Raw genomic sequence first — 17,347 nt, forward strand, 5'->3', positions numbered from 1 at the left:
GGATGGAAGAAAAGAGGGCCCATACTTGGGCCCCCAGCATGCTCCCTTCTCACCCCACTCTTGTCGGGTGTTTGTTAAGGTTGAGGTACCCATTGCGGGTACGGAGGCTGGAGCCCACATGCTGCTTTCCTTCCCCATCCCCCTGAAGGGCTCTGGTGAAGTGGGATCTTACCGGCCTCCAGACTCTGAGGCCGGGCTCCATCCACAGACCCGGAGATCCTGCTGGATACGGAGCTGGGTACCATCAGGGACACGGCCCTGCAACATTCAGGTACTCTGTGTCCCCTACAGACAGGCACAGAACACGCCAGAGTTGCTGGGTGTTCTAGTGCGCCGGGGACAGTAGCGCTGTGCGCTGGGGTTATATGCACTACAGCTTTGCTGAGTGGCATTATTGTGGGGAACTACCGCGCCGACTGCCACTGAAAGCTGCGGCGCGGCTGAGACCTGTGGTGCGCCGGGGACTTCGCGCCGGCCGTGCTTTTACGACGGCAGCGCTCATAAATCTAGTCCCCGGCTTTTGCGGCCTAGTTACGGTTCGTTCCCGCCCCCAACCCTGTCATTCAGGGAAGGGGAGAGACGCGATCCAATGATCAGCGCCGAGGGCTGGAGTCTTATTTACATACTCCAGCCCTCTCACTGGGCACAGTGGGACGCCAGTTTCCCGCTCTTGGTCTGAACACGCCCACGGGCCGTCCCTCTTCACAGGACGCCGGCGGCCATTCCTGCAAGCAGTCTGGCTGGAGAACGGACATAGCCCTGGGAGACCCAGACAGGGGATTCTGGTGACCACACAACCGCTCTTAAGCGGGCGGTAAGCAGCACATATGTGCTGACCCCACTAGTGCCACAGTGTTATTTTGTGTACTTTTTGGAGGTACCAATATATATATATATATTGCACTGTAGGTCGCTTCTTGGCTTTATACCCTAGATTGCTCTGAGGAGACAACAGCATGTCATCCGCAAAAAGCAAGGGTGCCAAGGCACAGACTTTATATGCTGCTTGCACTGCATGTGGGGCTGATCTACCGACAGGCTCCACTGACCCCCATTGTGTGCAATGTTCGGTCCCTGTGGCACTTCGTCAGCCGGAGTCTAGGCTAGTAGTGGCCCAGGCAGAGACGCCTGTGATCCCTGCCCCGGTGACGGGGACAGAGTTTGCTGTTTTTGCTGATAAGATGTCTGTTACTATGACAAAAATTCTGGAATCTTTGCAGTCCAGGCCGGTCACTCAGACCATGGGCACTGTTGATTCATTGGCCCTTGGTCCCCCTCACTTGGAACTTATCCGTGCTTCAAGGGGGTCCCCAACATCACAGGCTGAAGGCTCGGACTCGAACGACAGTCCCAGGCAGCCTAAGCGAGCTCGCTGGGAGAGACCCTCGGCGTCATCACGCCGGTCAGGGTCTCAGCGAGAAGATTCTCTGTATGATGAGACAGAGGCAGGTAATCAGGAGTCTAGCCCTGAGACCGCTTTCAATCCGGATACCCCTGATGGTGACGCCATGGTAAATGACCTTATAGCGGCCATCAATAAACTGTTGGATATTTCTCCCCCGGCTCCTCCAGCGGAGGAGGCAGCTGCAGAGCAGGAGAAATTCCATTTCAGGTATCCTAAGCGTAAATTGAGCTCTTTTCTGGACCACTCTGACTTCAGAGAAGCAGTCCAGAAACACAATGCTTATCCAGATAAGCGCTTCTCCAAACGTCTTAAGGATACACGTTATCCCTTTCCCCCTGACGTGGTCAAACGCTGGACCCAGTGTCCAAAGGTGGATCCCCCAATCTCCAAGCTTGCGGCTAGATCCATAGTTGCGGTGGAAGATGGGGCTTCACTTAAAGATGCCAATGACAGGCAGATGGACCTTTGGTTGAAATCTGTCTACGAAGCTATCGGCGCGTCGTTTGCTCCAGCATTCGCAGCCGTGTGGGCGCTCCAAGCTATTTCAGCTGGTCTGGCGCAGGTGGACTCTGTCATACGTCCATCAGTGCCGCAAGTGGCGTCCTTAACTTCACAGATGTCTGCATTTGCAACTTATGCTATCAATGCTGTCCTGGACTCTACGAGCCGTACCTCAATGGCGTCCGCCAACTCTGTGGTGTTACGCAGAGCCTTGTGGCTAAAGGAATGGAAAGCAGATTCTGCTTCCAAAAAATGCTTAACCAGTTTACCATTATCTGGAGACAGACTGTTTGGTGAGCAATTGGCTGAAATCATTAAACAGTCCAAAGGTAAGGATTCCTCCTTACCTCAGCCTAGATCAAACAAGCCTCAACAGAGGAGGGGACAGTCGAGGTTTCGATCCTTTCGAGGCTCGGGCAGGGGCCAATTCTCCTCGTCCAAAGGGACTCAGAAGGAGCAGAGGAACTCAGATTCCTGGCGGGCTCTCTCACGCCCAAAGAAAGCAGCCGGAGGTACCGCTTCCAAAGCGGCGACCTCATGACTTTCGGCCTCCTCCCTCCGCATCCTCGGTCGGTGGCAGGCTCTCCCGCTTTTGCGACATTTGGCTGCCACAGGTCAAAGACCGGTGGGTAACAGACATTTTGTCCCACGGGTACAAGATAGAGTTCTGTTCTCGTCCTCTGTCGCGGTTCTTCAGAACTGTTCCACATCCCGACCGAGCCGATGCTCTTCTGCAGGCGGTGGGCTCTCTAAGGGCAGAAGGAGTGGTGATCCCTGTTCCCCTTCAGGAACAAGGTCAAGGTTTTTACTCCAATCTCTTTGTGGTACCAAAAAAGGACGGCTCTTTCCGTCCTGTTCTGGACCTAAAACTGCTCAACAAGCACGTGAAAACCAGACGGTTCCGGATGGAATCCCTCCGCTCCGTCATTGCCTCAATGTCTCAAGGAGATTTCTTGGCATCAATAGACATCAAAGATGCCTATCTCCACGTGCCGATTGCGCCAGAACACCAGCGTTTTCTACGCTTCGTGATAGAAGACGAACATTTTCAGTTCGTAGCCCTGCTATTCGGTCTGGCGACAGCCCCACGGGTTTTCACCAAGGTCATGGCAGCAGTGGTAGCAGTCCTGCACTCGCAGGGACACTCGGTGATCCCTTACCTGGACGATCTACTTGTCAAGGCACCCTCTCAGGAGGCATGCCAACACAGCCTGAACGTTGCGCTGGAGACTCTCCAGACTTTCGGGTGGATCATCAACTTTTCGAAGTCAAGTCTGTCACCGACACAATCACTAACGTATCTTGGCATGGAGTTTCATACTCTCTTAGCGATAGTGAAGCTTCCGATGGACAAACAGCGTTCACTACAGACGGGGGTGCATTCTCTCCTTCAAGGCCAGTCGCACCCCTTAAGACGCCTCATGCACTTCCTAGGGAAGATGGTGGCAGCAATGGAGGCAGTCCCGTTTGCGCAGTTTCACTGCGCCCGCTTCAATGGGACATTCTCCGCCAATGGGACGGGAAGTCGACGTCCTTAGACAAGAAAGTCTCCCTTTCCCAGGCGGCCAAGGACTCTCTTCAGTGGTGGCTTCTTCCCACCTCTTTATCACAGGGGAGGTCCTTCCTACCCCCATCCTGGGAGGTGGTCACGACAGATGCGAGTCTGTCAGGGTGGGGAGCAGTTTTTCTCCACCACAGGGCTCAGGGTACCTGGACTCAGCAGGAGTCCACCCTTCAGATCAATGTTCTGGAAATCAGGGCAGTGTCTCTAGCCCTACTAGCCTTCCAGCAGTGGCTGGAAGGCAAGCAGATCCGAGTTCAGTCGGACAACTCCACAGCGGTGGCATACATCAACCACCAAGGCGGGACACGCAGCCGGCAAGCCTTCCAGGAAGTCCGGCGGATTCTGATGTGGGTGGAAGCCACGGCCTCCACCATATCCGCAGTTCACATCCCGGGCGTAGACAATTGGGAAGCAGACTTCCTCAGTCGCCAGGGCATGGACGTCAGGAGATCTGTCGCCGCTGGGGAATGCCGGACGTAGACCTAATGGCGTCTCGGCACAACAACAAGGTCCCAACCTTCATGGCGCGGTCTCGCGATCAAAGAGCTCTAGCGGCAGACGCCTTAGTGCAAGATTGGTCGCAGTTCCAGCTACCCTATGTGTTTCCCCCTCTGGCACTCTTGCCCAGAGTGCTACGCAAGATCAGATCCGATTGCCGCCGCGCCATCCTCGTCGCCCCAGACTGGCCGAGGAGGTCGTGGTACCCGGACCTGTGGCATCTCACGGTCGGCGAACCGTGGGCGCTACCAGACCGGCCAGACTTACTGTCACAAGGGCCGTTTTTCCACCTGAATTCTGCGGCCCTGAACCTGACTGTGTGGCCATTGAGTCCTGGATCCTAGCGTCTTCAGGGTTGTCTCAAGGGGTCGTTGCCACCATGAGACAAGCTAGGAAACCCACGTCTGCTAAGATCTATCACAGGACGTGGAAGATTTTCTTATCCTGGTGCTCGGCTCAGGGAGTGTCCCCCTGGCCATTTGCATTGCCTACCTTTCTTTCCTTTCTGCAATCTGGTTTGGAAAAAGGCTTATCGCTCGGCTCCCTTAAAGGGCAAGTCTCAGCGCTATCGGTATTCTTTCAGAAGCGCCTAGCACGACTTCCTCAGGTACGCACGTTCCTGCAGGGGGTTTGTCACATTGTCCCGCCGTACAAACGGCCGTTAGATCCATGGGATCTGAACAGGGTTCTCATAGCTCTACAGAAGCCGCCCTTCGAGCCTCTGAAGGATGTTTCACTTTCTCGACTCTCACAGAAAGTGGCCTTTCTAGTAGCGGTTACGTCTCTTCGGAGGGTGTCCGAACTGGCAGCGCTGTCGTCCAAAGCTCCCTTCCTGGTGTTTCACCAGGACAAGGTGGTGCTGCGCCCGATTCAGGAGTTTCTCCCTAAGGTGGTATCCTCCTTTCACCTCAATCAGGATATCTCCTTACCTTCCTTTTGTCCTCATCCGGTTCATCGGTATGAGAAGGATTTGCATTTGTTAGATCTGGTGAGAGCACTCAGAATCTACATTTCCCGCACGGCGCCACTGCGCCGCTCAGATGCACTCTTTGTCCTTGTCGCTGGAAAGCGCAAAGGGTCGCAGGCTTCCAAATCCACCCTGGCTCGATGGATCAAGGAGCCAATTCTTGAAGCCTACCGTTCTGCTGGGCTTCCGGTTCCATCAGGGCTGAAGGCCCATTCTACCAGAGCCGTGGGTGCGTCCTGGGCGTTACGACACCAGGCTACGGCTCAACAGGTGTGCCAGGCAGCTACCTGGTCGAGTCTGCACACTTTCACCAAACATTATCAGGTGCATACCTACGCGGCGGCGGACGCCAGCCTAGGTAGAAGAGTCCTGCAGGCGGCAGTTGCCTCCTCGTAGAGGAGGGCTGTTTTGCAGCGGTATCTTGAGGTATTAATTTACCCACCCAGGGACTGCTTTTGGACGTCCCAATCGTCTGGGTCTCCCAATGGAGCGCCGAAGAAGAAGGGAATTTTGTTACTTACCGTAAATTCCTTTTCTTCTAGCTCCAATTGGGAGACCCAGCACCCGCCCTGTTTCCTTCGGGATTTTTGTTTTTTTCGGGTATACATGTTGTTCATGTTGAACGGTTTCAGTTCTCCGAGGTTCCTTCGGATTGAATTTGTTTAAACCAGTTATTGGCTTTCCTCCTTCTTGCTTTAGCACTAAAACTGAGCAGCCCGTGATCCCACGGGGGGTGTATAGCCAGAAGGGGAGGGGCCTTACACTTTTTAGTGTAATACTTTGTGTGGCCTCCGGAGGCAGTAGCTATACACCCCAATCGTCTGGGTCTCCCAATTGGAGCTAGAAGAAAAGGAATTTACGGTAAGTAACAAAATTCCCTTCTTTTATTGCATTTGGCATGCGGTAAGCATGACCTGCCATTATGATTTGCTAGATCAGTATGATTGACAATACCATATTTTTTTTTTTTTTTAATTTATTTTAATAGTTAAAAAATAAATCTGAAATTTGTAAAAAAAAAAAAATAAATATTGGATTGTCTCACCATTTTCTGAAACCCATAACATTTTTCTATCTGATAACTTTCTGCTTGCTTTTTATTCTATTTGTGGTAGGTGCAATGATAAAAAAAAATGGCAGTTCTAATGTTTCGATGTTTTTTTTAGGATTTTAGGCAGTTTACTCTTAAGGGTTAATTCAATATATATTTTCATAGTAGTGAATGCTACAGATGAGGCAATACCAAATATGTTTGGATTTTTATTTAATTTTCATTTTTTTAAAACTTGAAGGCATAAAAGGGAGTGATTCAAACATTTATTTTATAGCAGGACCTGTGTGAGGTCATACCCATGTAACCAGAAGGGGCGGGGCCTCGGCCAACAAAGCTGATATCACGAAGCAACATTTTTCTGTTGGCTGAGGCCCTGCCCCTTCTGGTCACATGGGTATGACATCAGCACAGGTCCTGCTATAAAATGTTTGAATCACTCCCTTTTCTGCTTTCAATTCAAACATTTTATTTTATAGCAAGACCTGCGTGAGGTCATACCCATGTGACCAGAAGGGGCGGGGCCTCAGCCAACAGAAAAATGTTGTTACGTGGTATCAGCTTTGTTGGCTGAGGCCCCGCCCCTTCTGGTCGCATGGGTAGGACCTCATACAGGTTAAATCAATTGCATCATTCTTATGCTCATTAACAGAGGGAGGGGATAACTATGAGTACCCCCCCCTCCCAGATATTATCTGATCCTCAGCTTCTGTCACTCAAGTAGCTGCCGATTTTATAAACTTTAGGTTTTGAAACCCAAGGAAGTAAACATCCTAGCTGACCACTAAGGGGTACTTTGCACACTGCGACATCGCTAGCGATGCCAAGCACGATAGTACCCGCCCCCATCGCACATGCGATATCTTGTGATAGCTGCCGTAGCGAACATTATCGCTACGGCAGCTTCACACGGATTTACCTGCCCTGCGACGTCTCTCTGGCCGGCGACCCGCCTCCTTCCTAAGGGGGGCGGGTCGTGCGGCGTCACACGGCAGGCGGCTAATAGAAGTGGAGGGGCGAAGATGAGCAGGACGTAAACATCCCGCCCACCTCCTTCGTTCCGCATAGCCGTCGGGACGCAGGTAGGAGATGTTCCTCACTCCTGCGGCTTCACACACAGCGATGTGCGCTGCCGCAGGAACAAGGAACAACATTGTACCTGCGGATGCACCGACATTATGGAAATGAAAGACGTGACACAGATCACCGATTTTTGACTTTCACGCTCGTTCATCTTCTCTCCTAGGCTTTACACGTTGCAACATCGTTACCGGCGCCGGATGTGCGTCACTTTCGATTTGACCCTGACGATATCGCAGGTGCGATGTTGCAACGTGCAAAGTACCCCTAAAGGTATGTATAGAATCAGCCTGATTAGTGCCAGTACAGCACTGGCTTTAGCTTTTATACGAAAATCCTGGTGATTGGTTCCCTTTAAAGTAAATGCCTGAAATACCAGGCACGGCCTGTAGAAAGAGATGGCGCTGTTTTGGGATCAGAAACCTGGAATACTAAACTGTAATTTATGATCTTGCTTATTCTTTGCTTCTTTTATTTGTTCTTACAGCTTGGAAGGAGCTCACAAGTGGAGACTTCAGTATTCACATGATGCCAGGGGGACATTTCTACCTGAAGGACCCAAAAAATGAGAAGCCACTATTGACTTATGTATCAAAATATTTACAAGCAGCAGAAGTTGACTATTTTTAAAGTTTATTTGCTATGGCTGCTAAAATCACAGTATTGTGGCTTTTATTTAAGGGGGTCCCCTTGTTTGGATGGAGAGGAGGGTGCGCCTCTTCAACTTTTGCTGCAATTAAACTCTTCATAATGTGCTATAATAGCACTTAAAGAACGGGTATAAGGCTATGTCCGCACGTTGCGTCGGTGTACCTGCAGTTTATTCTGCACGTTTTCCTTCCCTTGGTTTTTGACCAAATGGCTTTTGACCATTTTTTAGCGCTAAAAACGCATGCGTTTTTAGTGCGTTTTTAGCGCTTTTTACCTGCGTTTTCACTTGCGTTTCTGCAGATGCGTTTTTGAGATCAAGACACTGAGAAATAAAGTTGAATTAGTCAAAAAGAATGAAAAAAGAGAAAAAAAGTATAAAATTAACTTTTAATAAAACTATATGGGAAATTATCATTTTTAATGAGAAAATAGTGGTTATGCACATTTTAACAGAAAAATAGGTGAAGTTTCTAATTTTTTAACATTTAAATTTTCGGTTATTGTGTGTGTGTGTGTAAAGGAACATTAGAACCCATTAAATTTTGTCCAGAAAAGCATGCGTTTTTGGAGCCAAAAACGCAGTGGAAAAGCAGGTAAAAAGCATGAAAAATGCAGGAATTGTGATTTTGGTTGCGTTTTGCCATTTCTCATTGACTCCAATGTTAAGGAAACGCTGCAGAAATGGCAAAAACAACTGACATGCTGCTTCTTTTTCAGCATGGTTTTTGACCACAAATATGCAAATTAAACGCTGCAGAAAAAAAGCAAAGTGCAGACAGGATTTCTGCTTTTCCCATAGACTTTGCTGGAAATCAAAAACGCATGCGTTTTAGCGCAAAAACGCTGCAGAAACGCGGGAAAAAACGCAACGTGCGAACATAGCCTAAGGAGCAGGCACCTACCTAGAAAAAAGGAGATTATAGCATTCAAAATGGCATCCATGCCTAAAAATGGTATCTGTAAAAACATCACCTTACCACGCATGCCCTCCGGCTTACAGCACCATTGGCGGAAAAAAAATCATGAATCTTAGCAAATAAACAAATTTAATGGAGATTTGTCTTTGTGTAAAAAAAAAAAAATCTGATTTCTTTTTTTTTTTTGGCCTCCTAGCTATGACAAAATGAAATACAACTTTGGTGCCACTATAATAATGACCCAGAGAATTATTTTGCCAGGTAATTTTCAGTACAATGATTAAAATAAAAGCTAAAATAAATTAAAAAAAGAATTGTTACTTTCACTAATTCGCCGCACTTCACAATTCTTCCCCTCTTTCCACTAGAATGGTAAAATAAGTGATCTGCCGTGTTGTCGTTATTTGTTAGTCTTACTGGCCCCTAAGATTTGTATACTGGGCACCACCATATGGCACCTTATAGAAGGCACCAAACTTTACCCCAACAGTAGTGAGAAAACCTCCATTATTTGAAGAATCCTTTATTTGCTTTATTCTTTGTATCCCATATTACATGTCTGAGGTTCTGAGATGTTTTGACAAGCCCCAAATTGTGAGGTGTAGATCACTGGGTTTGAGGATCTCTAAATTGGCAGATCTGGTGGAGTCCTCCTAGTTGGCAGTGATTAGTGCCAGCCAAAAGTGGTCCAAGAAGAAGGAAAAGATGAGGAACCAGCCAAGAGATGCCCAAGACTTAGCGAGGGCATGAAGCACAAGCACTTGTTCATCCGGTCTGTTCCCATAGAGCAGTGATAAATTGTTGAAAGTTGTTGACTAAAGGCCGCGTTACACGTTGCGACATCGCTCAAGCGATCTCGTTGGGGGTCACGGAATTGGTGACGCACATCCGGTCGCTTTAGCGATGCCGTTGCGTGTGACACCTTTTGAGCGATTTTGCATCGTCGCAAAATCGCTCATAGGTGACATGGGGGTCTATTCTCGAATATCGTTGCTGCAGCAGTAACAATGTTGTTAGTCGTTCCTGCGGCAGCACACATCGGTACGTGTGACCCCGCAGGAACGAGGAACCTCTCCTTACCTGCCTCCCGCCCGCAATGCGGAAGGAAGTAGGTGGGCGGAATGTTCGTCCCACTCATCTCCGCCCCTCCGCTTCTATTGGGCGGCGGTTCAGTGACGCTGCTGTGACGCTGACCGAACCGCCCCCTTAGAAAGGAGGCGGTTCGCCGGTCACAGCGACGTCGCAGGGCAGGTAAGTAGTGTGATGGGTCTGGGCGATGTTGTGCGCTACGGGCAGCGATTTGCCCATGTCGCACAACCGATGGGGGCGGGTACCCACGCTAGCGATATCGGTCACGATATCGCAGCGTGTAAAGCGGCCTTTAGGATAGAAGAGAGTCAGATCACAAAAAGCATCCAACTTACTGTATAGCCACAGACTTGTCATGGTGTGTACAATGGGACCACAAAGCAGTGGAAAAAGGACATTTGGTGTGGACAGCTGGTCTTGGTGGATGGTCCAATGCGTGTACATCACTTCCCGAGGGAAGAGGTGGCATCAGGAGGCACTTTGATAAGACAAGCCGTTTGAGGCACTGATAGAACAATGGTCTGCTGGGAAACTTTGGGGCCTGACCGGCGGATGTGGCACCTACCGAACCGTGTACAAACCCATAATACACACTTTGTTTTTCTTTATACCAGCAAGATTCCATAATGGTATTGCTTCTTATAGAAGGATCATGGCCCTGCAAACAAAATAGCTCAAGAATGGTTTGAGAAGCAAGACAAATCCTAAGGTGATGGCTTGTCTCCAAACTTCAAGATCTTTATCCAATATTGAGATGTGCTGGAAAACCAAGTCTGATTTATGAAAACCACACTGAGTAGCATTACATCGTAGCACAGACATTAAGGTGTCCTGTTAGTCAGCTTTCTACGACCTACGTGCCTCCATATACTGTAGATGGCTTAGGAGGATTATTTTACTGACAGATTCCTAAAGGACCTGCTGCTAATGTCTTTTTCCAACTACAATAGGACACATCAGATCTTAGAGTTAACCTAGCAAATTAATCAACATAGAATTGAGGCAGGTACGGTAGTTTTTAACTATAAAACTAATCGACTTTTTATAATTTGACCACTGCAGAGGGGGGGGGGGGTGGCCATCACGAAGCATGGGACTTTCCCGGTCACTAAGACAACCACCTGAGAGGTGGACACCACTTGGGGAAAAAGAAGGAGCATCTTCATACATAGGCAGTCAACCCCGGGCACAGCTTGGGGTGAGGGACACAGGACCTTGGTCCAATCTTCTTTTACTTCTGGGAGCGTCATAGGACCCGCCCGCGGCTTGGAGCAGGTAGCTCAGCCCGGGTTCTCTACAGCTACATGGTATTCCAGGGTCTGCGAAGAATGCAGGAAACACACCCACAGCCTGCTCCACATACACCAGGATTGGAGGGACCCTGACCAGAAAGGACTCACAGTGGTAACGGCGGGGATCTCGAATTGCTTTGGCTCAGCTGGGGCCCAGCACAGCAGAGACCGGTACTCCGGGAGTGGCAACCGGGACTGTGAGTAAAGAAACTTTGAAACCGCAGAGACTGTCTGCCTGTCCTTGCCAGTTTCGGCGCCAACTGCTATTACCACAAACCCCCCCCATCATCCTCTCTGGGGCCCGCTCCACCTATAGGTAGCAGAACCATCTTTGCTGCTATAACCAACCGCTCCGGAGGACAGCGGCAGCGGCTAATCTCTGGCTGCGTACCACAGGTGGCATCACGAGACAAACCATTGCCATCATCAATCCCTTTTATTGTATGCCTCGGGGCCACGAAGCCGGGCAGGGCCACCCATGACATATCCAGACCAGACATCACCGTCCCGGCGATGAGTAAAAGTTAACCCCTTGTACCATGGGTGTTACACAAGTAAATTGAGAGCCAGTAAAGTCATTCACACAGTGCAGACCATATGGCCAGTAAGGTGAGGGTGTTTTGTTGTGTTTTGTTTTTTTCTAATACACATTTTGGTACTTACCAGATCACGCTTGGGTCATTTCACACGTTAGGCATAAATCAGCATGTGCAATACTCTTCATTAATGCCTATTTGGGGGGAGAGGGAAGGAGAAATGGGGCTGCTGTTGGAGGAAGGTGAACCCTTGAAAACATTGGGCCTGGGGAAACCTTAAAAAGGTTTTCTGTATCACACCAGGAGCACTGACTGGATTTAAACTGTTGTACAGGGATGATCACTAAATCCTATTAGTAACCAGAGCAGGTTAAAGCGCTGCAGTCATTAAACACAGCACATAATCTCCTGCACCATCAGGTCATTTCCACATTTTAACTGCATTTCTGCGGTTGCAGGAAGATACGCCAATACTGTCCCATGTCCCATCAACATGCATATGAAACCACACAACTTAAAGGGAATCTGTCACCTAATCTGAGAACAGCATAATGTAGGGGTAGAGATCCTGATTCCAGTGAGGGGTCACTTGCTGTAGATAAAAATCACTATTTAAATCAGCAGGAGATCATTAGAGGACTACTTGGTGTGCTGCAGGTAGTCCAGCATATTCATGAGCTCTGTATAACTGCAGCAGAGAAAACACTGATCAGAGAAGAATGAAGGATAGTTGGAAAGGAACAGCTTTATTTACTGCCATGGGGTTTTTCTTTAGTAAACTCTGGGGAAGATACGGTCTCTATTGGAAACAATGGAGTATAGTGACAGCCTGATGCAAGTGGAAAATTACCTCCCTTGCTGGTTTAGTCTCTGGAGAAAACTGGAGCTTTGCTTTCAAGAGATGATTCCTGGAATATGCAATACAACAACCTTTGTGTTAGGCTATGTGCCCACGCTGCGGAAAATGCGCGGATTTTGCCGCGGATTTCTCGCGGAAAAGCCGCGGATTTCCCGAAAATCTGCAGCGGCACTTCCCAGCCATTTCTATGGCTTTTTGGAAATGCTGTGCCCATGCTGCGGATTTTTCTGCGGCGGATTTGGTGCGGATTTTGATCTGGAAAAATCTGCAACATGTCAATTATTGTTGCGGATTTTGGCTTCAGAATTGGGGGGGAAAAAAAAAAAAAAAATCCGCACCAAAATTTCATGCAGAAAAATCCGCAGCAACATTCTACCGTGGACACAGGCTAGGGCCCCACTTTGCGTTCTCCTACTTGCAATTTAGAACGCACGTTTTTGACTTGATTTAGCCAAAGTTGCCTTTTTCTGAAATTTAGCGCTGAGAATGCATGCGTATTTACTGCGTTTTAAGCGCTTTTTACATGCTTTTCCACTTGCGTTTTGAAAGATGCGTTTTGAACATCAAGACACAGCTAAATAAAAAGTTTAAGCATTCAAAAATGAAAAGGAAAAAAGTTAAACAAATCTATATTTCAAAGTAAAATAATGGAAATATATTTATATCATTAAATTATTGCGGTAATTCGATATTTATAAAAATTATTAAAATGCTATTTTTTGTTAATTTTATTGGTCGGACTAGGTGTGTGTGTGTAAAGGGACATCTGAAATCATTATTTTGATGTCCAAAAAGCATGTTTTCTGCACCAAAAAAAAGCAGGTAAAACACATGAATTTGGAGGATTGTTGGTTTTTGCCATTTCTCATTGACTTCAATGTTAGCAAAACTGACCGAAAATTGCAAAAACAATTGACCTGTTGCTTCTTTGAACGCATGGTTTTTGCCACAAAATATGCAAATTCACAGATGCGTTTAGAAACGCAAAGTGGAGTCGGGGGGAGGAAAAAAAAAAAAAAAAAAAAAACAAAAAAAAACACACCTGAACCGCACGTGGAAACGTAAAGTGGGGCCCTAGCCTTACGGTCAGCGTTAAAGTGACTGGCAATAGGTTTGCTAACAAGCCAGTTTAGGCCCTGTTCACATGTCAAGTAATTATCTGTTATTTAAGATCCAGTAGCAATTTTTTTTAAAAAAAAGTCAAGTCTGCTGAATTTCTTCAGCGCTCTATTGGGAGACCCAGACGATTGGGGTATAGCTACTGCCTCCGGAGGCCACACAAAGCACTACACTAAAAAGTGCAAGGCCCCTCCCCTTCTGGCTATACCCCCCCGTGGTATCACGGGTTCTCCAGTTTTCAAGCTTTGTGCGAAGGAGGTCAGACATCCATGCATAGCTCCACAGATTTTAGTCAGCAGTAGCTGCTGACTATTTCGGATGGAAGAAAAGAGGGCCCATATAGGGCCCCCAGCATGCTCCCTTCTCACCCGTTGATGGTGTTGTAAGGTTGAGGTACCTATTGCTGGTACGGAGGCTGGAGCCCACATGCTGCTTTCCTTCCACATCCCCCTGAGGGGCTCTGAGGAAGTGGGATCCTGCCGGCCTCAAAGCTCTGACGCCGGGCTCCATCCACAGACCCATTTGAACCTGCTGGATACGGAGCTGGAGTACCGTTCAGGGACAAGGCCCTGCAACGTTCAGGTACTCTGTGTCCCCGCACAGACAGGCACAGCACACTCCAGACTTGCTGGGTGTGCTAGTGCGCCGGGGACAGTAAAGGGTTACAGTCACTGCAGCTTTGCTGAGTGACTTTGTGTATTGGGAACTACCGCGCCGGACGCTCCGGGAGCGGCGGCGCGGCTGGGACTTGTAGTCCGCCGGGGACTGGGCGCCGACCGCGCTTTTACGGCGGCGGCGCTTACAAATCCAGTCCCCGGCTTCTGCGGCCTAGTGCCGCTTCGTTCCCGCCCCCCTCCCTGTCACTCAGGGAAGGGGACAGGCGCTGAGCAATCAGCAGCGCCGAGGGCTGGAGCCTTATTTACATGCTCCAGCCCTCTCACTGCACACTGTCGGACGCCGGATTCCCGCTCTGACTTGGGGCACGCCCACGGCCCGCCCCTCCTCACACGAGCTGGGGAAGACGCCGGCAGCCATTACCGCAGTCCGAGCTCGGACTTTCGGCAACCAGGCAGGACTATGGCGACCATACACCCGCTTATAGGCGGGCGGTAAGCGGCACACATAGTGCTGACCCCAATATATACTGCAGTGTGTACATGTGTATTTTAACTGCATAGGTCGCTATATGCCCGCTTGGAGAGCGACACATCAGCAGCAGGAAAGCAGGTGTGCTAAGGCACAGGCTTTCTATGCTGCTTGTATTGCACGTACTGAAGTGTTCATTTGTGTTTATGCTTGTATGCTATACACTGCACTGTACAGTCGCTAGTCTTAGCTATATTCTCCTGGAATGGCTAGACTACAGCAGCAGAAAACCAAGGGTGCTGGGGCACAGGTTTTTTTCTATGCTGCTTGTATTGCATGGGCTGCAGTGTGCATTTGTACTTGTGCTTGTATGCTATACATCGCACTGTATGGTCACTCTTCTGGGCTATATTCCCCTAGATGACTTGTCTACAGCAGCAGAAGAGCAGGGGTGCCAGGGCATAGGCTTCTATGCTGCTTGTATTGCTTGTGCTGCAGTGTTCATTTGTACTTTATGCTTGTATGCTATACATTGCACTGTACGGTCACCAATCTTGGCTATATACTTCTAGATGGCTAGTCGGCAGCGGCAAAAAAGCAACACAGTTTTTCAGTGCTGTTTTTACTACATGGGATGCTATTCATGACACCGTCCCATTGTGTGCATGCTCCCCTGTAGCACTTCGTCTGCCGGGGTCTCTAGCACTTCGTCTGCCGGGGTCTCTACTAGTCGTGGCCTAAGAAACCACCTGTCAACCCTGTCCAAGGACAGGGACGGAGTTGCAGTTTCGACAGATATATTGTCATAAGATAGAGACTTGCAGTCCAGACAGGCCATGGGCAATCTTCCTGACCAACCTCATTTTGAACGGGGGGGGTCCCAGGAGGACTCTCTGTAGGATAAGGCAGCTCTCCAGGACTTTGATCCTGACATCGCTCTCAATCCGGATACACCGGATGGTAACGCCATACGGAATGATCCTATAGCGTCCATCAATGGAAGGTTGGATCTTTCTCCCTCAGCTCCCCCAGTGGAGGAGTCAGCTTCACAGCAGGAGAAGTCCCTTTTCAGTATCTCAAACGGATATTGAGTATTTTTCTGGCCACGCTGACTTCAGAGAAGCAGTCCAGAAACACCACGCTTACCAGATAAGCGTTTTCTCCAAACGTTTTTTTTTAAAGATACACGTTATCCCTTTTCCCCTGACGTGGTCAAGCGCTGGACCCAGGGTCCAAAGGTGGATTCTCCAAGCTCCAGGCTTGCGTCTAGAGACATAGTTGCACTGGAGATGGGGCTTCACTTAAAGATGCCAATTCACAGACAGATGGACTCTGGTTGAAATCTGTCTAGGAGGCTATCGGCGTGTCGGTTGCTCCGGCATTCACAGCCGTATAGGCAACCTAACCTGTTCAGCTGTTCTTGCGCAGCTGGCCATGTACATCTGTACCGCAGAGGCGTCCGTAACCCCGCAATGTCTGCACTGCGACTTACCCTATTAATGCTGTCCTAAAAGTACAGTCGAGGTTTCGGTCCTTCCCAAGCTCGGGCAGGTCCCAATTGTCCTCGTGCAAAAGGGCTACAAAACCTCAGACGGGCTCAGATTCCGGCCGGGCTCAATCACGCCCAAGGAAGGCAGCCGGAGGAACCGCTACCAAGGCGGTCTCCTCATGACTCTCAGCTCTCTCTCTCTCTCTCCGCATCCGCGGTTGATGGCAGACTCCCCCGCCTTTGGCGACATTTAGCTGCCACAGGTCACAGACCGGTGGGTGGCGGACATTGTGCTCACGTGCACAGGACAGTGTTCTGTTCTCGTCCTCCGACTCCATTCTTCAGAACGGCCCCACCTCTCCACCGAGCAGATGCCCTGCTGCAGGCGGTGGACGCTCTAAGAGCAGAAGGAGTGGTGATCCCTGTCCCCCCCTCAGGAACGAGGGCGAGGGTTTGTACTCCAATCTCTTTGTGGCTCCAAAACAGGACGGCTCCTTCCGTCCTGTTCTGGACCTAAAACTGCTCAACAATCATGTGCACGCCAGGCGGTTCCGGATGGAATCCCTCCGATCCGTCATTACCTCAATGTCTCGAGGAGACTTCCTTGCCTCAACAGACATCAAAGATGCCTATCTCCACGTGCCAATTGCTACGGAGCACCAACGTTTTCTACGTTTTGTGATAGGAGACGACCATCTTCAGTTCGTAGCTCTGCCATTCGGTCTGGCGACAGCCCCACGGGTGTTCACCAAGGTCATGGCAGCAGTGGTAGCAGTCTTGCACTCTCAGGGACACTCGGTGATCCCTTACTTGGACGATCTACTCGTCAAAGCACCCTCCCTCGAGGCATGCCAACGCAGCCTGAATGTTACGCTGGAGACTCTCCAGACTTTCGGGTGGATCATCAATCTGGCAAGGTCAAATCTGTCACCGACTCAATCACTAACGTATCTCGGCATGGAGTTTCACACTCTATCAGCGATAGTGAAGCTTCCGCTGAACAAGCAGCGTTCACTGCAGACAGAGGTGCAGTCTCTCCTTCAAGGCCAGTCGCACCCCTTAAGGCGCCTCATGCACTTCCTAGGGAAGATGGTGGCAGCCATGGAGGCAGTTCCCTTTGCGCAGTTTCATCTGCGCCAACTTCAATGGGACATTCTCCGCCAATGGGACGGGCAGTCAACTTCCCTGGACAGGAAAGTCTCCCTTTCCCAGACGGCCAAGGACTCTCTGCAATGGTGGCGTA

The 17,347-nt window shown here is 49.5% G+C and overlaps 1 protein-coding gene across 3 annotated transcripts in view; it reads left to right on the plus strand.

The window, feature by feature from the left end:
- Positions 1–8,933, plus strand: part of OLAH (oleoyl-ACP hydrolase) — a 36,797-nt gene extending 27,864 nt beyond the window's left edge. For all 3 annotated transcript variants that reach the window (XM_075315620.1, XM_075315622.1, XM_075315619.1), the window contains exon 7: positions 7,554–8,933. In XM_075315620.1, the coding sequence (XP_075171735.1) occupies positions 7,554–7,696 (143 nt within the window). In that variant the 3' untranslated portion in view covers positions 7,697–8,933. The remainder of the gene's footprint in view (positions 1–7,553) is intronic.
- Positions 8,934–17,347: the final 8,414 nt, after the last annotated feature.

The sequence above is a fragment of the Anomaloglossus baeobatrachus genome, chromosome 6 (assembly GCF_048569485.1).
Source record: "Anomaloglossus baeobatrachus isolate aAnoBae1 chromosome 6, aAnoBae1.hap1, whole genome shotgun sequence".
NCBI classification, from domain to species: Eukaryota; Metazoa; Chordata; class Amphibia; order Anura; family Aromobatidae; genus Anomaloglossus; species Anomaloglossus baeobatrachus.